Source organism: Cryptomeria japonica, chromosome 4 (assembly GCF_030272615.1).
Source record: "Cryptomeria japonica chromosome 4, Sugi_1.0, whole genome shotgun sequence".
NCBI lineage: Eukaryota > Viridiplantae > Streptophyta > Pinopsida > Cupressales > Cupressaceae > Cryptomeria > Cryptomeria japonica.
This window is the reverse complement of record NC_081408.1, coordinates 500,945,318-500,969,353: the sequence shown is the minus strand read 5'-3', so window position 1 is coordinate 500,969,353 and position 24,036 is coordinate 500,945,318. Positions and strand designations below refer to the sequence as shown.

The 24,036-nt window shown below is 37.6% G+C and overlaps 1 protein-coding gene across 2 annotated transcripts in view; it reads left to right on the top strand.

Moving 5' to 3' along the window:
- The window catches only part of LOC131060356 (uncharacterized), a 112,717-nt gene that overhangs the window by 21,575 nt on the left and 67,106 nt on the right, over positions 1-24,036 (top strand). The window contains exons 1-4 of one of the 2 annotated variants that reach the window (XM_059219913.1): positions 3,037-3,055; positions 3,681-3,842; positions 18,860-19,133; positions 19,814-19,964. In XM_059219913.1, coding sequence (XP_059075896.1) covers positions 3,054-3,055; positions 3,681-3,842; positions 18,860-19,133; positions 19,814-19,964 — 589 coding nt within the window. In that variant the 5' untranslated portion in view covers positions 3,037-3,053. Of the gene's footprint in view, positions 1-3,036; positions 3,056-3,680; positions 3,843-18,859; positions 19,134-19,813; positions 19,965-24,036 lie in introns of those variants that run through there. The other variant, XM_057993534.2, reaches the window with a different exon arrangement.

Genomic DNA, 24,036 nt, shown 5'->3' with positions numbered 1-24,036 from the left:
ACACACGAGCATAAGGGCAGAATTGTTCCAACGTTAATTCATGGGTTACTACTACATACATTGTTGAGTAATGGCGGTTCTACATCGAACATGGATTTTCTTGGAAGCACTTTGAAGGTAGCAGCTGTTTGGGTGTTTTGGAGAGACATGGATCATCCCTTTATCATTGGAAGTTGGCAGCGACTCCACAGCTATGGCTGCAATTAAAGGTCACACAATTGCTGAAGGTAGCTTATCATAACCAATTGTAGGAAAGTCTGCTAAAGGAAAGAAATCCTGAGAATTACCAAAGGATGCAACCAACACAGGAATATGTGCAGGAGGTGGTACCCATCATAAGATGGAACTCCAACCCCAACTGAAGCATCACTAACTGAGTGATGGTGGGGATTAGTATTCATCCACTAAGAAGCCTGATGAGAAGATTTATGCTTGGAACAAGATTCTGCATAATGACCAAGAACAAACTAGATATGACATCTGAACACCATCTCTTCATAGTCCAACTTCTGTTTCCAGATACAGTCTTCAACTTTAAGCCATATTTTTACTGGTAACCCCTTTAAAATATCCATCTCAGCCTGGATATACGCATAGGTTGGATGGGAAGGATATTCTGTCTTGAGGAAGAGAGTCATGAGGGTGTCCACACTCTAGAGTATTGCAATTAGCTTCTAAAAGGAATATACACCGTAGTGGAAGGTAAGGCAATCTGACGCAAATTGGTAGCATTGAGGAGGACACTGAAAGACGGTCAAAAGACAAAAGCCAAAAGCCATGTCTTATCCTAAACCAGGGCCCTTTCTCAGAAATAAGCACCTTGCAATAGAGAATTCATAAACAATTATAAAAAGTCCTTGTGGTCAGGGATAAATGTCAACAGTATGCTTGAGGAATGGCTGCCAATTCTGAGAGACCCAAGAGTGAAGGTCAGCAGACTAGGCCAGAAATGTTGAAACTTTCATATTAAACTCCTCTACATCAGTAGCCTCTTCATCTAACACATTAGACCTTGAAATTAGCAATGGGATCTGTGTAGAGCTCAAAATGCAGACCTGCTGCTATGCACTCTTGATTGTGAATTGGGAAATGGGATGAGCACTATTTTCAGCCATCACCCCGAAGGCATCCCAAATACAGAGGCAAAAAAACATCTCAAAAGAGCTGAGACGTGAGCAGCATTCAATACATTTGTAGTAGAAAAGCTGTTGACTGCTTACAGAGGGTCAAACAAACAAGTTTGGATCCATCCCAGGCAAGCCACTGCTGTTACCAGAAGGAATGGCCACAAGCCCAGCAACATGGATGTGCTCCTTGGGCCAAATACAGAAATGCCGTCCTGTGATGGAAAGTCTTTTCAACCTGGTGTGGTAGGGACCATTGCAGCCCCACCGAATCACCCAATGCCTTCGATGCTAGTAAATTAGAGGAATCTGTTGCAGCAGCCTGTGAGGGCTTTTCAGAGTTAAGCATTTTGCAAGAAACAACCACATTTTTTTAAAGAAACACTAACTGATTATATCTCTAAAATAATAAATATAAATTATTTAATTATGTATAATAAATTAATTGAATTGGTAGAAAAATCAAACTTAAAGTGATTGATTCTTATATGTAGCTGAAATTAAAGGTTTAACAAATAAAAAATAAATAACAGAATCAAGAGATGTGACCTGTGTTTCATTTCTTATTGCATTGGATAGGCGGTTGAAAGGATGTTGGTTGCTTTCCCAAATTTGTGATACATAAGGGCTATTAGTGTGACCTGTGTTTCATTTCTTACTTTAATTGAATAGGTGATTGAAAGGAAGTTGGTTGCTTTCCCAAATTTGTGATAAATTAGGGCTATAGACATCAAGAGAGGCTATTCGATAGGTTTTTGGTTGGTGCTGATCTCAACTTATACCAGACATGATTTATTTTTGATTTTTAATTTGTTTGGGGCATTGTATTTGTAGGTATATCAAAATAAAAAAATATATGGTCTACACAGACGACTAGTAGAAAGTACACTTTTCTGATCGATCCCAGTTGTATGATGTATATGTCAAAGAGCTTGATAGTGTCTTATATTTATTTTGGATGATTAATGGAAAGAAAGTTGGTTGCTGTCTCCATACTTGTGATACATTAGGGCTATGAATGTCAAGAGATGCTTTTCCATAGGATGCAGGTTGACGCAGATCTCCACATATAGTAGACATTATGCATTTTGATTACTGATTGTGTGGGACATTGTATGTGTAGGAATAACAAACATAAATGAAGTATGACTTAAACATATCAGTAGCAGACAGTTCACTTTTCTGATTTATCCAGTGCTATGACACACATATCAGAAAGCTTAACTTGTATCTTTACTTTTTTGTATGTGTTGATTGTGAGTTTCATATAGCGTAAAGAGCACAATAGCAATGCTGCAACGCAAAATCAGACAAAGACCATAGGAAATTTGAATTCAGATATGAAGGAAAAGCAGAGACAATAGAGAGAAAAACATGGTGGCAGAGGGGTGAATGCCCAAATGGAAGAGGCGGTAGATAGAGCTGACAATTGTTGTCAATTGTGGTGAACAAAGGCTGGGTTCAAGCAAGAGATGACAAGAGTTGAGGCAAACCTGTGATGTAAATTTGCTAAGAATATCAATGATTCTATTATATATTAATATGTTGCAGAAAAATGTTGCAATTTTGTAACATGCAAAGGAGTTGTTGGGGTAGAAAGCGTGGAAAAACAGATCAATAGAGATAACAGTGTGATTGGATCGCAAGAGATGTTATGGGTATGAAGAGGTGCAAAAAAGGAGATTGAAGTACAGGGGTCTAGTAAGAAGCAAGATGATAACAGGAAAGTGAATGACATGGATAAGGATAGGGAAACTGATATAGTGAAGCAATTACGAAGAGAGTGCTTGGAAAGATTGTGCCATAGAGAAGATTCTGCATATGGATGATGTTTCTTGGTTTAATACCACTTAAAAGATTTTTTCTGCGAATCGACCAATCTCAACAAGCAACATATATTATTAAATAATTGCAGCACGATGACCTACAATGTATGTTATTGTTGTACCCTTTCTGAATTATTGCATTTTTGTTGCCATTTTAGCATTTGTTCATCTATATGTATTTTTTCTTCTAGGATGTGTTGAAATAAAATCTTTTCAACCTTTATGGTCAGTTATTTAGGTGTTTTATTCCTTCAAAGTGCTCACATATGACAGTATATCTTTTACTCCTAACATTTTAATGATGGATGGTTAGTTGTCAGTTCTCATGCTAGTCTTGATTGCTTTTAATCACATTATATTATATTGTATTAATATCCATATATGGTATTATCACAAGGCAGTATGGTTAAAGGAAAGGTTGTATTGGAGCCTTGGATGCAATTAGACAATGAGATATCTTACTTTTCATTTCCATCCATTTTCTTTTGTCATATCAAGCGATCAATTTTAATCTAGTTGAGTGCAGTGCAAAAACTTTTCCTAGTAATAACAGCATGAAGAGATGCTTGCTTTAGCCTGATCTCTGTGCTGACCTGTTATGGTTGAATTTTATTTTGTGAATGTGTTTGCAAAGTTTAGATTTTCAGTAATGTTTATCTCTTCTTATGCTATGTTGTTTGGAGCATGGAGGCCTATTACAATCAGCAAGTGTCTTTCATTTATGATGCAGGAATGTGATTGGTTTCAGTGAGACAGAGCATATAAATTCTGTTGAGGTTGTAGATGGAACCAATGAAAACATACAACTTCTCGAGAGTCATATGAATTCCTTTAGAAATGCAATTACCATGGACAACACAACAGCATCCATTGGTGTCGAGGAGAAATTTGTGTAAGTTATTTTATATACCATCTCATTTCATCGCGTCTCCATCTTTTTTGGTTGTAGCTTTGGCTCACCATATATAATTAACAGTTGGTTTATGGATACTAAAATGGAAAACATTAATGCTTGGATTTTTATCCAAATAGTGCTTTTGAGTTTTTAAATATTGAATTCTATAATAATCATGGCTGTGTGAGCTTTGATGAATTTGCATGTTATGAACTTAAATTTTTTCATCTACCTGCTTAGTTGACTTTGAAAAATTTCAATTATTTATCATTGTTTTAAACTAATTTGCCAGAAATTAGCTAGCCAAGGATATTTTATATAGGATGGTAAGATTACTAACAAGAATTGGAAATATAGTTAGAAAATATGTAGGAATTAGTAAGGTGGTAAATTGAAATTTTCATCATAATCAGCATACAAGAAGTTCAACTTCAAACATTAGAATGGAAACCAAAAAGGAAATGCTCAGGTTAAGAAAAATGGTAATGATAAAAGAATAAAAAATGGAATTGGAACATGAATTAGAGGCATTTGCTTTGTTTTTTTCTACAAACCATCAACATAGAGGGGACCTTTGCGGAAAAGTTATTTACATTTTACAAGCTTTCTCACAGCAGGTTCACTTAGCTTTATTTTGGTATAATTGATCAAGAAGGGCCTTGGTGGATATCTAGAAAGTTAGTTTCTTGCAGTGGTGTTAAGAATTATTGGTATCTTACAGTAGTGTTTAGAATTATTTAATATGGGGCTAGTGTCTATTATTAGAAACATGCCCTCCATTGACCCATCTCACAATTGTCCACTTCATGTTGAAGATTTCATCACCAAGCATGCAATTTAATGTCAAAAGGGTACTCATAGATAATGGGTCCGTCTTAAACATATGCACTTTAAGGTTGGTACATGTTGTGACCATTTCACACATCGCCCCATTAGAATGGGGACCCCCTCTTTTTGCCTTAGGTTTTGCTTTCTCCTTGCTTGTTTTTCTCTCTGCTTTTAGGGTTTTGAGTGAGTGAGTGGTCTGGCTGGGCTAGCTAGATTAGGGCTAAACCTTGGAAGCTCGTTTTAGGGTTTCTTTCAAGCTAAGTCTTGTCTTGTTTAGGGAAGTTGTTAGTCGTCTGCTTGAAGCCTCAAGATTGCCAGAATGAAGCATGCCTTTCAAGAGAGTCAAGTTGGTTAGATCAAGGAATAGGGAGAATAGGTCTCAGGTCAGGTCTAGAATGAAAGAGAGTTTTTCTTGTCAGGGTCCTGTTTGTTTCCCTGTCTAAGTCAGTTGAGCAGAGCCAGTGAAGAAAAGGAGGTGGTTTGACTAAGTTTGATGGAAGATGAAGCGAATCAAGGTAACATATAGCCTGGAAATGTCAAAATCGCTCCTGACCCTTCCAGAGGGTCCAGGGCGAAAATCCTTGTAGACATCCATTTCTTCTCATTTTTGACTGAATGATGCTTTCTAGGGCATGTCTGGAGGTGAATTGATGTGTTCTTGCCTGGATAGGGATTTGATTGATTTTTGAAGAGCAAGATGATGCCTGAAAGAGGAATTTCGCTCCTGACCCTTCCATAGGGTCTAGAGCGAATTTTATCCTAAACACTATTTTTTGCCTTGGATAGACTTGCAATCTTGTTCCTAGCCTAGAAAACGATCTAACTTTGCTTTGTGAGGTGGTTTGAAACTTGAAGACTGAGCAATTTGGCCTGGAATCAGAGTTCCGTGACTCGCGGCGAGTCACGCGAGTCAACGGGCCGGGTGACCCCTGCCGGGTCACGGTGACCCTGACTCGGGCTCGGACGGGACAGGGGGTGTGAATCGCCTGACTCGGCGAGTCAGGGAGTCCCTGACTCGCCGAGTCTCTCCCTGACTCGCCGAGTCTGAGGGTCATGACCCGGCCAGAGTCACTTAAAATAGTGCAGTAAAAAAAACAAAAAAAAAAACATAACATTTTTTAATGATTTTTTGGCCTCACGGGGCGCTGCCCCTTGACCCCGCCCTGTATCGCGACAAGGAACGTGCAAGGGGCGCTGCCCCTTGACCCCACAAGGGGCGATGCCCCTTGACCCCAACTTGGGGCGCTGCCCCCAAACCCCCGTTGAAAAATATAGGGGGAAACCGCGCCGATAGAAGTAGGGAAAATCTAACCTACGAGTCTGATTAGGCTCCATATAACAACACAACTTAGAAATCTTGGTAATTGGTATTTAGATTTAGTATTTCAAATTTCCTATAGTCTCATTTTACAATGTAATTCTTATACTGTAATAGTGTCATACATCTTTTCAAAACTAGTTTTTCAAGTACTATAGGTATATGTATAACTATATCAGCACCACCACCCCGCCACCCCCCCGTCGCTGTCCCCCTGCCGTCCCCAAACTTAGGCCCTTGGTCCCCCCGTCCTGGAAACGCGTCCCCTCGTCCCCAACGCTCGTGGAACACTGGAAAAATAGGAAGCCATAGTTTTGCAACCAGCTAAGAGGAAGAGGTAAAAAGCTTGCACAAATCACATTGGGGCAACACTACAGTCCGATTGGCTCACTGAGTTCATTGATCCAGTCTTCACTAATGAGGACCTTGAGTGGGTCGACCAGGCAGACAGAAAGGCTGAGGCTGTGGCTATGGCAGAGGAGGAGGATAGAGCACGATTAGGCACAACACCTATGGCTGCTCAGACTGGCACATCACAGGTAGAGACTATGGCTACTCAGTCATCCAGGACCTACCTTAGATGCCTTTCTAGGAGGCAGATAGATGAGGCTGAGCCAGAGCCTAAGCCATAGACTTGTTTTTGTTTACACTTTAGAGTTACATATATGTTTGGGAACATTTGAAGTCATGGATTTTATATATATTGGACAACATTTATAACTCTATATATCTATGTTTTCTAATTCCTTCAACTACAATTTACATTTCTACGCATGTGATGGATGTATGTTTATGTATGTGATCGAATTAGCTTCTATTTGATGATGTTATAGTGTCTTTAAGCTTAATTCAATAATGGGTGTATGAAACAAGTTTTAAATCGTTAAAAATCTCTAAATTTCAAGGGTTTTCTTATTTTGCCGAGTCGTTGCCGAGTCATTGCCGAGTCCGAGCCGAGTCACGAGTCGAGTCAGCCTTGCCGAGTCAGAGCTGAGTCCGAGTTTGGGAACTTTGCTTGGAATAGAGATTTCGCTCCTGACCCTTCCAGAGGGTCTAGGGCGAAAATCTTATTAGAGCTTATTTTTCACTAACTTTGGCTAAATTGTGATGTGCAGGGTCTCTTGGAATGAAGATTGGACATCATTTGATACCTTTGAAGATTTGGAAGCTTGCAAAATGAAAGATTTTGGACAAGGGAAATTTCGCTCCTGACCCTTCCAGAGGGTCTAGAGCGAAATTTCCAAAAGCTCTTATTATGCAGTGAAGAAGGTCAAGTTTTGGGCATGAATGAAACGAGAATAACTTGCTTTTGCCTCCTGAAGATGTTTTAACTTGGAAAGTGAAGGATTTTGCCCAAAAGGATGATTTTCGCTCTTGACCCTTCTAGAGGGTCCAGGGCGAAAATTCCTCAATCACCTATTTTCTTGCAAAGTCAAGTCAAGTTTTGGTTTTTATGGCATGGATGAGAGAGGAATAGTGTTTTCTGCCTTTGAGAGGTGAATTCAACTTGAAAGGATGATGGAATAAGCCTAAAACCTAATTTTCGCTCCTGACCCTTCCAAAGGGTCCAGAGCGAAAATTTCTATAGGAGATATTTCTTGCTCAGTTTAGTCGAATTGAAGTGTCAAAGGCATGGTAAAAGGAAGAATGAGCATGTTGAAAACCTTGGGCATGTTTAGAAATGAAGAAAATGATGGATTCTGGCCAGGAAAGGCAATTTCGCTCCTGACCCTTCCAAAGGGTCCAGAGCGAAATTCCTTATAAACACATTTTTAGCCTTTCTTGGATATAAAACCTTAATCCTAGCATGATGAAACATGAAATCCCACTTGGCAAAGAAGTTTTGAGGTGAAAAAATGAAGATTTTTGGTCAAGATTGCAATTTTCGCTCTTGACCCTTCCAGAAGGTCCAGAGCGAATTTCCTCAAAATCACCTTTTGATATCAAATTTTGCTAAGCCAAGTATGGGATAAGGTCAAACATAGGAAGAATTACCCCTGGGAGTGAATTGAGATTGCAAGAATTCATCAAAAAGTGAAGGAATTGAGCCAAATGGTGAATTTCACTCCTGACCCTTCCAGAGGGTCCAGAGCGAAATTCCTAAAAACACCTATTTCCTTGCAAGGTCAAAGCAACTTTTTAGTTTTTATGGCTTGAATGGGTGTGAGGAAGAGTGTTTTGCATTTTGAAGATAATTGAGATTGTCAAGAGGAAGCAATCAGGCCTAGAACATGATTTTCGCTCCTGACCCTTCTAGAGGGTCCAGAGCGAAAATCTCCAAAACTATCCTTTCTTCCAAAGTTTGGGCAAAATTAAGCTTAGGCAGTGGTGTGAGAAGACATTTGAATTGCCGTGAAGTGGAATTGGAATGCTAAGAATGCAAATTTTGAAGCCAAGAGGGAAATTCGCTCCTGACCCTTCCAGAGGGTCCAGGGCGAAATTTCCAAATTCCCCTATTTTCCTTGCAGTTCAAGATTAGATTTTGGTTTTCAGGACTCAAAGAGGAGTAAGGCATGATGTTCTATACCTTGAAAATGATTTGAAGTTGAAAGGATGAAGGAATTGCTCTAAAACCTAAAAATCGCTCCTGACCCTTCTGGAGGGTCTAGGGCGAAAATCCTAAAACCAACATGTTCGTTTCAAGTTTGTGCTAAGGCAAGACTAGACCAAGGTAGAAAAGGCCTTTGAGACCACTTGTGAGTAGGTGTTTGTTTCAAAATTTGGTGATTCTAGGTCAGAGAAGGAAAATCGCTCTTGACCCTTCCAGAGGGTCCAGGGCGAAAATCTCAAAATCCCCTATTTTGCTTTGCAGGAACAAACCAAGCTTGGGTGGAGTGAATGAAGAAGACCATTGCCTAGCTTTGAGTGAAGGATTCAAGACAAAATGATGAAGGAGTAAGCCTAAGCAAGAAAAATCACCCTTGACCCTTCCAGAGGGTCCAGGGCGAAAAGTCACCTTTTTCATCCTGATTTGAGTGAAACTAAGCCTGGAATTCAGTGAAAGAACCTATTTCGAATGCCTTGAAGAGGTTTTGGACCTTCAAAAATGAGAATTTTGAGCTCAGGAGAGAATTTCGCTCCTGACCCTTCCAGAGGGTCCAGAGCGAAATTCCCAAAAATGCAATATTTCCTTCAAAGTTTTGATGAGCTAACCTAGTGATGGAGAGAAATGAACCCTGGAGATTGCCTTGGAGGAGTTTAATGATCAAACTAAGGTGAATTTTGGCCTAAAATGTAAAAATCACTCCTGACCCTTCCAGAAGGTCCAGGGCGAAATTCACATTCTCACCTAATTTCCTCATGAAAAATGATAAAAATTTGAAATGCAAGACTTTGATTAGGTCAAAGCAAACATGAGCTCACCTTCTAGGAGATTTTGGAATCAAGAAATGAGATATTCAGGACCTAATTGGAAAAATCACTCCTGACCCTTCCAGAGGGTCCAAGGCGAAATCATCACAAAACCTATCTTTCAACATTGATTGATTAAGTTTAGAGGTTGTAAAGACAAAGACATGGAAATTTGCAAATATAGGTTGAGAAAATTTCAATTTCATCAAGGGAACAAGCATGGATAAAGGGTTCAAACAAGTCTTGAAGTGAATCTAGACATTCATCACTTTAAATATTTCAAAACCTAAAGAGAAAGGAAGCTTCATTAAGCCTCAATCAAACCTCCATATTCCCAAATTTTCACCAAATTTGTCAAATTCAAGACATTTGGGAGGTTAAATTAAATTCGCATGAATTAAGGCCTTTACTATTTAATTAATTAATTTTAAAGCCTTAAAGCAAATATAAAATCCACCTTGGAGGCCTTGAAATTAATTTTTAAAATTTAAAAAAATAAAAGGAGAGCGCTCAAAATGCATTTATTTGCTTTTACAAGCAAGTCGACCTCCTTTTAAGTGAGATTTTATCCTATTTTATTCCTAAATACCTAAGTCGGCCTCATGAGGATTAGGGTGAGCGCCCTATATAAGAGAGGAGTATTGTTTCAAAATGCAAATCATTCATTCATTGTTCTAAATGCGATTTTGAGGAGCAGATTGGAGGAGCGAAATCTAGCAGATTGGAGGCGAATTTCTTACCAAATTGGAGGCTAAATTTCCAGAATTCCTTGCTAAGTGTTGGAGGCTAGTGAAGGTGAAGTTCTTTTGAAGGCTAATTGAGGTGTGGTTCATCCAAAAGAAGGCCAGAAATTCAATTTTTGTCCAGCAAAATCTGATCTTTTTTCTTCCATTTTTCAAGGTTCATAGTTAAGCATTCAAGAAGAAGGTATGAAGAATCCTTTTTGAAGTTCTTATTCAAGACTTGTTTTGATTTCCATAGCAATCTTTTAAAGTCTAAGTCTTGAAAAAAATCTAATTTCCATTCATAATTAATTTGAAAATTTAGAATTTCTGGATTTATCATGTCATTTTCAAATTAATGTTTTTGGAATCATTCCCTTTGAAAGGTCTTAAATTCTATCCTTTAAGGTATGATGCTTAAAGACTAATTTTAAATTTTTGTGTAGGCATCAAATGACGACCCCCAAAGCCGGAGGATCTACTAGTCGGCAGGCTCTCATCAAGGAAGATCAGAGGAGCGACGAATTGGAGACTAGGATCGCGTCCAAGTGGAATAATATCGGAGACACCAACTTAGGAAACTTCAATGTGAAGAAGTTTCGAGAGGTCCTCTACATTGGCAAGCCATCACCTGTTGTGAGGAGGATAATTGAGAGTGGCATCATCAAGGCTGCAGGTTTCCCTCCCGCAGTCAAGTGTCATGAGTTGATGATCGAGTGTGCCTGCCACTATGACTCACAGTCAAGGACGATCGTAACCAAGGACGGGAACATCTTAGCCTACCTTTCAGAGGAAGCCATAGGCGAAGCTCTTCATCTTCCGGACCATAAAGACATGATCTACAAAAGCTTGGAAGGAGCAAGGTTGCTCTATGAAGATGATCCTGAGTCTTGTTTGAACTTCATCAATAAGAATTGGTTGCTCAAAAGTCGGCCTCGCCTGAACAAGATTCCCAATACACCACATAGGATTGACTTCCAGGAGGAATACAGAGACTTGATAACTTTGCTCAATCGAGTTACAGGTGCTTCTCAAGCCTTCTTCTTTGAAAAGTGGATGTTCTTCTTCATACAAGTGATAGTCCAAGGAAAAGGAATGCTTCATTGGGCCAAAATCATTAGCAATTGTTTGGACGTACAGTTGAGAAGGCTAAGACCCACCAAATCATTCCACATGAGCTCATATGTTATATATGCCTTGATCAGGAGTTTCGAGTATGCAGGGCTACCTCACAAAGGAGTGATTGGAAGAGGACCCGGAGAAATAAGAGTTTGTGATTCTTATGTTCATCTGCATCATCCGCCTAGAAGTGACTACAAGTTAGTCAATGACACCTTCACGATGAACATTACCAGGATATTGCAAGGTGGGGTTTACAACCGACTGTCTCTGGATGCACAAGAGCTTGTGAAGAAGTATGGTGCATGGTTCATTCAGTTTCAAAAATTCACATACATCAGAGTTCATGGGTGTCCTTCACCTCCCTACATGTTGTCAAGATATCCAACAGACAGGATAGTACTACTTGAGGTGACTAGACAGTTGGCAGCATATGCGAAGGCATCCAGACACAAGCATGGAAATGGAATTCCCGTGCCCATCATACTAGGGAATTCAGTTGAAGTGTGTCCTAATACTCAAGTCGCGAAAGATGCAGAAAAGGAATTATCTTTATACTCATTCACATCCTTTGCCTCGCGAGAGAATTTTGATCCTCATGGTTATATGGAGGAGACAATCGGCAGGAAGTACAAGCATGAGTTTCAGGTGGAGGACTTTTGGATGAATCTCCCAGGTGATTTAGAGGTTAAAAGAAAGATGCATTCCAGGCTACCCTTAGATCTCATCAGGAAATGCAAAGTTTATAGAGTAGCCGATCAAGCCCAGGATAATGGTAGATACCTCTAGTCGTCCTATGAGAAAGAAGACAAAGAAGTGAAGATAGATTGGAATGAGCTCGAGGTTTTAGACTTGAGAGCTTTGATGGCTCTCGTTTTATCCTGCACTCACAGATGGGTGGATGTACAACATCAAAAGTTGAAGGAGCAGAATGTATCAATGACATTCACTTTGGAGGCAAGACCAGAAGAAGGAGAAGCAAGTGTGAATGAGAATACTTCTCATTCCAAAGGCTCAAAGAGGAAAGAAGGACCTGAGAAGAGAGAACCTTCCAAGAAGAAGCAGAAAACAAATCTTGATCACCCACCAAGCACATCTTCTAGGTATGAAAAGGAGGCGAGTCAAGGGGAAGATCAGAGGCAGATAGTATATGAAGTTGACGAGCCTATGGAATCCATGGTACAAAATGATAAACAAGAGAAAGGACAAACACCTCAGCATTCATCAAGTCAATCTCCCCAAGTTGATGCTAATGAGCAACACGAAGAAAAGAATGATGATGAAGCAACATCTCCTTTCCGGGAAGATAGACCTCTACCTAAAGAAATACAAGTGAGGGAAACAAGATCTGCCATTCCTGATTGGCTGAAAGAAAGACTGACAGGGGTAGTTGTGGTTGAAGAGGAAGAAGATGTGTTTGACTTGGAAAGCCTTATAGGAAATTCTCATGAAATAATGGAGAAGAAAAAGGCCACAAAGATGTCTAAGGTAATTAGAGATGAGACAGGATCCAGGAAAGTGCAGGTGGCTACACCAGTGGTGGACAAATATGAGGATGAGATTCTTGCAGAAGAATATGACTTAGAAACATTTGAGCTTGGTCCACTTACCTCCGAGCAAGCGATGGAAGAGGCAATTGATTCATTTGAAGCACTTAAAGACAAACTTAAAGAAGAAATGGAAAAGAATAAGAAGCTTGAGAGGGAGGTCAGTGCTTGGAGGAACTATTTTAGTCATCTTAATCAGCCCTTGAGACGTCAGGATCCAGCAGTATCTCCTTTACAAGCACTCCTTCTTGAATCAGTAGGTGAGGTAGAAAGGGTGAAGAGCTTGGTTCAACTTATGAGTTCTTGGATTGATAAATCCCACATGGTAGTCGTTGAATTTGCAACAAGAATGATGAAGACAGTTCATCGAGCTATCCAGGTCCTTGAGATTATCCATAATCTAATGATAACTGTAGTTGCATTCACTCACACTAGAGATGTTATCATTCTAGTCTTACAAGTGATAAGAGAAACACCAAGACGGATTCTGGCACAAGAAAAGATAATGGATGGAGGAACCCATAACCTCCTACAGTGGTTAGCTCTGCTCCAGATGAAGGAGGTCCTTTTTGAAGACGTCAACACCAGATGCAGCCGAGTTGAAGGTATCATTCATCCAATTCAAGATAAGGTGTTTGAGGTGTTGTGTACCATTCTTGACAGGCGGATCGAGATCGAGACAGATGTGGACAGCCAAGAGTTGGAGGATAGAATCAAGGTCATCTTTTGCAAAGAGGAGAACATCATCATAGATAAGCAACGAGATCAAATGTACACTACTATGTTCCTGATTGAGAAGACCAAAGAATTTGAACCTGGATGGGAGACAACTCTTCTCATTGCTTTTGATCAAGTCCTTCACTTGGAAGAACGAATGAAGAATCTTTCTGAGATTCCCATTGCTGAGATTGAGGGAATTGTGTCCAGATTCATTGAATATGCTAAGAAAGAGCATAGGAAAGGGAACAAAATTCTAGATGAAAAGTTGTTATAGGATGATGTGGCAACTTAATTCCTATTGGTTATGTCTCCTCGATATTTGTGCCAAATATTTATTGGCTATGGATTAATGATGTTTATCTAAATGGGGACTTTTTTGTAACAAACCCTAATTAGGGTTTAGGTGTCAAAATCTCAGCCGTTGATCTTCTTTTGATCCGTGCCATTCATTGTATTTGAGGATGCTATATATACCCTCACTCATTTCATTTTAAGAGGTTAGAAGAGTTAGAGAGAAGTTAAAAAAAATAAGTTAGAGAAGTTAGAAAAAAAGAGAGAGAGCTTAGAGAGAAGAAAGTTAGAAAGTTATTGTTGTAGCAAGATTGAGTAGTGAAGAAAGAATTTTGAACAATTGTTGTCAATTTGGTTATGAGATCAATAAAATATTGAAGTTATGGTGTTTTATTGCAATACTTGTGGCTATCTTCATGATTGTTTATCTTCTTGAATCACTCTCAGTTGAAATAGCATCTAAGTTCTAAGTTTGAAGGACGAAGTGTCGTGCTTGATCTTTGATAGGATTCATATTCCAAACCACTAGCTTCTTACTGATTGTAAGGACGCCTTGTGTAGTCAACTGGAAACATTGAGATTGATTAAGAGTTCAATCATTCTTGGAAGTATTGATATGTATCTCTATGATAGTATCTATATCCTTGATGATTTGAAAAACTATTGAATCCCCTTAGAAGATCGCATCAATTCCAGTAGAGTTGTAATTTCTTGGCGATACTGAAATTGGTAGAATCTTATCAAGTCCAGTCTTCATTGAGTCATTCTTAGGATTAGTTCAAGTATTCCTTCTTAGAAACCCTTATCTTTTGACATTTTTTGAAAATCCGTTAGTATTAGGAGAATCCTGTTCCTGCATTTGGAAAGAAAGTAACGTGGACAAGCTTTCTCTGAAAGTACGTAAGGCCCCTTGAAGAAACAGCATATACAACGACCACTGGTGCTTATCCACATGTAGAGATCCTACAATAAAGAGCCTTGAAGTCATCCCGATTGATCCTTTTTGCGACATCTTCAGCATTCAGAGACTTTAATTAAGAGAGGATAAGGTACCTTTAGGTATTTTATTCTGTGTTTGGTCGTGTACAAAATACACATCAACGGTACGACAGCTGATATATCCTGAGAAGGCCTTGGAGCTACAGGTGATCACTATCAAAGCATACAATAATGTAGAATGTGAAACAAAAGGAAATATTTGCTTGCCAATTGCGGTGGGACCCATGATGCAACTGACTTTATGTCATGTTATTAATCCTGATCTACCCTACAATATGATCTTGGGATGCCCTTGAATCCATGCCATGCAAGCTGTTCCATCCACCTTCTATCAATGCCACAAGTTCCCCTACAAAGGCATGGAAGTGACCATCCTTGCTGATCCCTACCCCTTCCAATATTGCAAGATGTTGGAAGGTCGCTATCAAAAGTTAACCATTGTCCAATCACAACCTATTCCAATGTAGGAACACCCCCTGTTCTAGACTGATTTTTGTGCTTTTTCACTCAGCATAATTTTGTCAAACAGTTGGCTTGCAAGCTGACTACTGGTTTTCTGAATTGGTTCTTAATTTGCAATAAAATAAATTGGATAAATTGATATTTGTTGAGTGGCTTTCAGATTTCAGTCAATATAGAAAAATCATACATAACAAATACTAATAACAAGAAGATTAATGCTGATAACACTTATTTAATTCCAACTCCAAGCATACAAATCTGTAATGTCCCCTTCTCCTCAGTGAACATTCAGGTGTTGATTAGCCTATTCTTTTGTCATTTCTCATTTCGGTAGGCTAATGTGGAGATATAAGGGATGAGAGGCTGGCATTGTCAATTGTTTATTGATGGAGAAATAAATAATATTACTTTGAGCCCATACAGTAATATTATAAGGGAAAAGTCACTTTTGGTTATAAAATGAAATAATAAAAATAAAGTGACTTAAGTTATGAAATAAAGTCATAAAGTGACTTTATTAAGAAGGTAATAAAACATAAAGTGACTTTATCATGAACGCAAAGCTATAAAATGAATTTATAACATTTATAAAGCCTTCTAGAAGTGGGATGAACTTCTTGGAGGGAAAAGTTTATTAAAAATAACACATTGTGATTTTGAGGTCCAAAAACGGTTTAGAAAATCTATTTAAGGGGTTTCCTTCCTTCTCCAAGCATTATGATATGTTGATTTGATACTTGATTATTTCTCCATTGTTGCTGGTTTGATAGTAGCAGCCATATCTGAGGACGAAACCCCTTGGAGATTTGTAGGTTGGATGGAAACCCAACACTACTTGTGAGGTGGATTCATTCAGAGTTCATCATTGAGCTTATTTGCAGAATTTTGAGCAGATTTGTGGAAGTTTTAGCTAGGGTTTGGACTTAATAATGGAGCCATGTTGCAGGTTGAAGCTTACATGAATTTATATGTTATTTCTAGCTTCGGCAACCTCTTGTAGGGCATGAAATGATTGCAGAATTGGGTGTGTGTTGCATGTATTGTTTATAAATTTCTGAGTAATTGCAGCATCAAATGCTATTGTAATAAGTGCCAAAATTCACCGTTCCAATAGTAATATACAAGGGTTTACAGTTCCATTGTGAAAATTCTATTATTTATATTTATTGCACGTTCTTATCATTGCATGCACAAGAATATTCAAGATATGAAATAAACAAGAAGCATATATCTAAACAAAATCATAAATTTTATCAAAATTCAGACAATAGGATATTTCAAAATCAGATTCGAACAATATTACAGATCGGGGAATGTCTTCAAACTTGTAATGACACTCAAATATGCTTCAAGCTTATGTGGAAGACTATATGATAATGAAACAAATTCAAATTGGAACTCCACAAGTCTGAAATCTGCCCAAAACACTGTAGCAGCACTGTAGCAACTCACAAATCTTTACTATCGCCTTCGAATCTGCTCCTAATATCTTCTCCAAATCTTCCCTTTGAAAATCTAATAAGCCCAATGTGTTTCCTGAATGAAAACACCATAAATTCTCCTGACTGTATCTTGCAACAACAAGAAGAATGTTGACAAAGAGGGATTTCGTCCTCCAAGCCCAATAATCAGATTCCAGAGAAATCCAATAGCATAATTTTAATCTCATCCAAGCATACTAAAAAACTCTCACAACCTCTATTTATCCATATCTCCAAGAAGCTAATCCAACTCACAAGCAATGCAGGATAATACAAATTACTTTTATTTTAATATTATAATCCCCTCATTAAGTTGCCCATGTATCTTTTTAAAGAAAGGGGACATTTAATACTTTTAACACTTAACTTTATAGTCCCACTGAAGTTATTAAATAACGATAAAGTTAAATATTTTAATTTAACTTTATAACTTAAACTTATCATTAAATAATAAATATCTCGGATTAGAAGTAAATTACTCAATCGGCATTCAACTATCATCACCGACATTGTTGCCATTCAAGAATGCACTGAAATGATGAGTCATTGGCCTAGCCAACTGACTTACTAAAAATAGTAAGTTCCCCAAAATTGCATCAAATCAGCTCGAACTGGCCTGTAACTGGATATGCCTAAGCCAAACATCCCTTGGATCCCTTTTGTGTCCTGGTTAGCCTACGGGACCATGAGAAAATAGGCTAACGACATCATCATGCTATGAATGCTAGAAAGGGGACATTACATCCAAATCCCCAAGCTAAGAATGGTAATTCCCCTAATTAGATTTTCAGGCAAAATTGCAATTTTATGTTTCCAGCACCTACAACATAGATCATCAACCAATATAGAATAGAAAAAACTCAAAATCTGATAATGAAACCTTCATCCATCAAAATATCATAACTGAGTCTATCCAAGAGCACGTCAAGACTTGACATTCGGAACCTTGGATTCATCCCATTTGATCACATAGTTTAACACTGGGAGGATTTTGTTCAAGAGAGGATAGAATACTTAGTATTTTATTTTGTGTTGCATTGTGTATGAAAAACACATCAACAATGTCATGAATAACCACATTTTTTTATCTTTTATTTTAAAAAAATGCACATCTTATATATTATTTAATATCTATCGGAGAATATACTAGGTCATCTTATTTAATGAAATGTATTTTTTCTTCATGTTTATTTGCAAACAAAATGAAGTATGTTCTTAGTCCAGTTGTGATGTCCTTTTTCCCTTACTTCTTTCCCGTTTTCTCTCATCCATTCTCTATGAAATTTGGAGAGGAACATAATTACATGAATACATATCAAAGGACATTCTTTCAAATTTCCATATGCAATGCATTATTTTTCTAGGTCTGTAATGTTACATGTTTTCAGGGGAAATGCTATTGTTGTTATTTGATTTACAACTTTATGTTCTTTGAATTACGACCTTCATCAACAGTTTTCTGCCTCTTATTTTGCTGAAGAATTCAGATCCTCATTTGTTCTCTCTTAGTACCATCTCAAAGTATCCTTCTATGGCCTAATGGCAATGGAGATGTCCTTCCAAGTGTCAACCACCTTATGTCAAGATATTTAGATACATATTGCAGATTTTGACAATGCTTAAACATAGATTTTCACATGAAAGTTCTGACTAACTATTGCCTGTCTTATTCATATTGACAATCAAGCTACGATTGCAAAATCTGCTCAGATTAACATATAGAAGTAAAAATTGTCATTTTCTATCCACATGTAGAAAATTCAATGAATGTAGTATGGTTGATCATTGCATCTGATAATTTTGGTTGGTTGTTATATTGTACTTTTGATCATATATATAAACTTGAATTTTGGGTATAGATGCAAATAGATGATTTATAAGACATATTCCAGCGACCTCAGGTGGCATGAATCTTCTTTGCTATTGCTTTATTGTATACTTTGAGTTGTCTTTGACTTTTTTGTTACACACTTGCCAGTGTTTTATGTTTCTTATATAGCTTTCAACTATCATAAATTTTTTAAAGCCTGCTACATATTTTGGGGATTTCAACATCTGATATGATCAGATGGTTTTCCCAACCATACTTCTTTTGTATTCAGTTGTTGGTGAGAGTCAAAGAAGTTTTTAGTTATGCAATATTTGCATCTTCTTTCTGAGTAGTTTTCTTTCGCAGGTATTTACCATTGAGTGATGATCAGAAACAATATGCAAATGAAGTAAGTGAATTGGAGGGTCAGTTACGCGAACTTTTTATTGTAGTGGAGCAAATGATTAAAACTGGAGACGAAGGAACTGCCAGGGAATTAATTGAAGCAAACTATGAAGTTGTAACAGAGCAGTTAGAGATGGGTGTGAAAGGTGTAGAGCAAGCTGCCATGCTTCTTGTTCTAGCCCAGTTGAATATGAGTCTTTGTGAATTTACATTTACAGAGTATTTGCTTGAGCAGGTATATTTTTTATCAATGTTTTGAGACTTATACAGCCCACTTTAATGATAAAAAAGCTTTTAAGTTTTGGTATATCATCGCTGTGATTTGTGTCAGAAACTTTAGCAAGTGTTGCAAAATCAAAAGAATACAAAATATATGATTTGTTTATAGAAAAAGCCTCTCTGCTGTACTATAAATACAGACCCTCCTATCCCAGTTCAAACAGCAGTTTTCATAATAGACATGAACATCTTACATCCTAAAGGTAAGCATATAAGCACTGGGTTAGGGAATTCAGCTATACTTGGAAGTTCCCTACCATATTGTCTTTTTGACATTTGTTCATGTGAGTTCAATGTGATCCTTTTCATCCGCTATCTTCATTTCCAATATACTTGTAAAATATCTAATAGGGCAATCACCCTTGCCTGCAGGGATCTGTGCCCTATTATTCTCAACCAGTGGTCCTTTAGTATTCCTATCCATCTGCTTCCTGCATTTCCAATTTACTTGTAAAATATCTAATTTGCTTGGGTGCACATAAATGAAAAGATTCCTTGCTATATTATAATATTTATATTCGTTCTTGAATTTGCCACAATATTTGTCTTTTAAACCAGTGATTTTGCTCTTTGTTATTTCTTTACTTTTTATTTCAGTAATTGTTTTCTATATTAAGATTTTTGTATTGATTGCAGATAAAAGAAATAATGACCAATGTTGGGAATCAAGAACCATTGGTTGACAGAATTCTGGAACATACGGGGAGTATGTATATAGCTCTTGAGAAGCCAGAGGAAGCTTTGCCTCTCTGTACAAGAAGTCTTGAAATTCAAGAAGGCATCCTTGGTAAAATTGTAGTCTTTAAATTTCTCTGTAATTCATTCATTTCTTTGACAAATTATAACACCTGCATTCTCCCCAGATGGTTTTTAGTTTTACTGTGATTTACAAAGTAAAATTAGATTTTCATTTCTTTAAAGTGCAATTAGGATGACATGTGCATCTATGTATTGTGACATTTTCCAAGACAAAGTTGGATGCCTTTCAGATAATTGTTGGTACCAATTTCAAGAAATCGATTGACTCTTAAATATAATAGAAAATATTAGAAGCCTCATATAATTGTAGTCATTCATGCTATTCCTGACTGCTTTCTTTTGTCAGACAACTTAGAGGAAAATTCCCTATACTAAACTGAATTTTGTTCATTGTGTTGGCATAGAAAAAGGATTTTTTTTTATAATGGCATTAATAAATAACTAAATGAAGAAATAAAACAAATGGTATTGTGCTGATCTATAACTATTTCCTAAGTGATCTACACGTGGTTACTTGAAATTTCTGGTTTATTTAAAAGGTCTCTTGTAATTTGTGTATGAAATGGCTTATAATTCATAATCCTAAAGTTCTTGTTTGTTATAGATGATCATAATAAGAGTAATACCATTTCCATAATTTTGTCTAATTTATAATTATAATAGTGTATCCAATGGATATGAATGGTGTTTACTGTGTAATCTGTACATGGTTGGGTTGTTTTATGTTCAAGTCTTAGTTAGTGTTTTCCTTTAGTACATTTTTGGAGGTGTTGGTGCACAAAATTAGGTTAATCAACATTAAATTTGTGTAGCCATAGAATAGCTTTGTAGAGTAGGTAGTCATAGCAAGCATTGATGATGAAGTTTGTGGAAATAAAACCATCATGGTTGGTACCTCCTCCCAGCTTTTATATTCCAGCAAACCTGAGGGATTCTAAACGGTTCAAGATAAAAGGGTTGAAGTTAGTGTTATTGATCCTGTGCCTGGTCAACATTTAAATGCAATTCCCATGTTGACTACAAATCTTCAACAAGCTCTTAAATTTCTCTTTTTCTTAGTTCATCTTCAATTTGAAGGAAAGTCAGCTACATACAAAAACATGGTGGACTTAACAAATTGAACATGCCTCTATGTCATATCCCCCATATTATTATAGAGAAATTTTTCATGTTAGTGTTTAATAATATTCATCTTAACTAGTGATCATTTAAATCTGACACAAATTGGTTGGTTAAAATTTAATATAAATTCACTAATTAATTGATATGCTTATTTAAAATTGATATTAATTTATCTGGTATTTAAATCTAAAACTGATATTAATTTATTAATTAAATCTGATATTTAAATTTGATCAATTTATATTACCGATTTTTATTTAGCATAATAATTAAATTTAGAAAGGCACGATTGTCATTGACCACCGAAGAAGTAAGAGAGGGGGCAACAAACTTTCAAAGGGGTCGCTGCCACCAACAGACGTGGCTGGGGATATATGACTCTCCACCCGCGATAGGAAGGATAAATACCTTCCAATAGACATGGGAGGAGGTGGGATGAAAGGAAGAAAAAAGAAAGAAGTAATAAGGAAAATCCTAATACTTGCCATGAGTAGACTCCGTCAGATATTCAAGTTGGTAAGAATTCTATGAATTATGTATAGCAAACTATAGATGCATTGTATGGTAATTTTTGGCGTGATAATATCTGTATATTTAGATGCTGATAACATTCTGCCCATTTGATTGGGAATATATCCATGTTTATGAATCTGATCTTTGACACTGCTGAACATTATCTCTGGAGGGAGAACCGCTATTAAGGCGCCCTCTTAGACAGAGGGAGAATCGTTATTAAGGCACCCTCACAAAATGACTTGATTAGGGAGAACTGTTGCTAAGGCACCCTATCAAGATATTTAGTTATCTTATGGTTATGACCTAGGACTTCTGATCTTTACATTACAGTGCTGTTTGCAAAATTATCTAAGTTTCATCATAGTAATTTTTTAAATTATAGTCTTTCCAATTCGTGAATCATACTTAGTTTTTCTATATCCTATTTTTTCTTTATTTATATAACCATAACTGATTTATAAATGTCAACCATTCATATGTTGTAATTAGAAGACTATCCTCTAACTTGTGTTGCAGGTTATTCCTACCAAGGAGATAAGGAGACTCCCTTCCTAAAACCCTCTTGATAGCTGCGGAATTGTAATCTAGGGCAGAATAGAGTAATTTAGGATGGGGGACATTACAAGTGGTATCAGTGTATGTTTCTGCCAGCCTAAGGGAATTAGTTGATGCTATTAAGTCAGCAAACCTTAAGAGCTCTAGAGAGAGAAAAAAGGAAAGCCACAATAGCCATGGAACATGAGCTCAGAACCTTCATGGAGCAAACTGCCCAGACCTTAAAAAACATAACAGCAACCATAAGTAACCTCAGGCCAAACCAAAGGAGAATGTAAGTGAGAAAGATCTCCAAGTCAATCAACAAGTGATGATAGGACTACCTGTGAGTCTACCCATAGAACAAATATACCCCCTTTTCTAATTAGGGAGGAGCCACCCAAAGATGGTGAAGAAATTCATATCCCTGGTATAAGGGAATGCGCTACAAAATATGCAAGATTAAACCCTGAAATTAAAAGAAGTATCCCTTTCTCTGAATTTTGTGAAGCCAACTCAAGGAGAAACTATAGGAAAAGGAAGGCACAACCTAACAGGGAAATACAAAACAAGGTAGTGTTGTGACGTATTCACACATCGCCCCATTGCAAATGGGGACCCCTACTTTTTTCGCTTTGTGGGGTTTTGCTTTCTAGGTTTTAGAGTTTTGTCTTTTAGCCTTTGCTTTTCGAGTGTCGCCAGGGGGATCACTAGGATGGCAGGCTCTGCTTGAGCCGAGGTGTCTTTGGGGCCCCAGAATTAGGGTTTCTTTGAAAGTCTTCCTTAGGGCCTGGTTTTGCTCTTGTTGCTAATTGTGTCTTTCTTGGTGAGTGAGTATCATCCTTGAAGGTCTAAGCTAGGTCAAGTTGGTGAATGATGAAGTCTGGAATGTCATCCTGATCTTCAAGAGCCCTAAAATTTGGCTAAGTCTGGAATGTCTTCCTGATCCTGAAATTTGACTAAGTCTGGAAAACTGAAGAATCCTCCAAAAACTAGATTTTGCAATATAACTCCTGGAGGTCCGAAACCACTCTCAAACATCCTGATAGTATATATGGAATATAACTTAAAGTATAAGAACCATAAAATGATCTTGATGGAGAGACCAAAATGTCAAATTTCGCTCCTGACCCTTCCAAAGGGTCCAGAGCAAAATTCTCCATAAGACATTCTACTTTGACCAAAACCTAGAACTAACGCATTCCGAGGCTTGAATGAAGAAAACCTAGAACTAACGCATTCCCAGGCTTGAATGAAGGTAAAAATGCTTGTTTGAATGAGGAAATGTGAAAATGAAGTCAGGATTTGAGCCCAAGGATGATTTTCGCTCTTGACCCTTCCAAAGGGTCCAGAGCGAAATTCATTTTTCTCCACTTTGCTCTTTGACATGACCAAGTTTGTTGACTTTTGGGGCGTGATGGGAAGGTTTTGATGCACATTTGTCTTTGAGAGGAGATTTGAGGTGACAAAATGATGGAAATTAGCCTAAAGTAGGAATTTCGCTCCTGACCCTTCCAAAGGGTCCAGAGCGAAATTCTTGAAAACCTCATTTTCTCCCTTGTTTAGACCAACGTTCTAGTTTTGAGGTGATGGGATGTGAAAATGTGAAGGATTTTGGCCAAGATTAGGAATTTTGCTCCTGACCCTTCCAAAGGGTCTAGAGCGAAATTCTTGAAAACACTCATTTTTCTTTTAGCCAAAGTTAGGACCAAGGTGGAAATGAAAGGAAAGTAGTCTATGTTTGCCTCCCAAGGAAGATTAGAGTTTGAAAAATCAAGAATCGAGGTCAAAACATGATTTTCGCTCCTAACCCTTCCAAAGGCTCTAGAGCGAAAATCCTTATATCTCTTGTTTTCTTCCTTGTTTTGGCTAGGCATTGGCATGATGAAGGAGGAATTAGTATGTTCTTGCCCTGAGAGGGAGTGGGA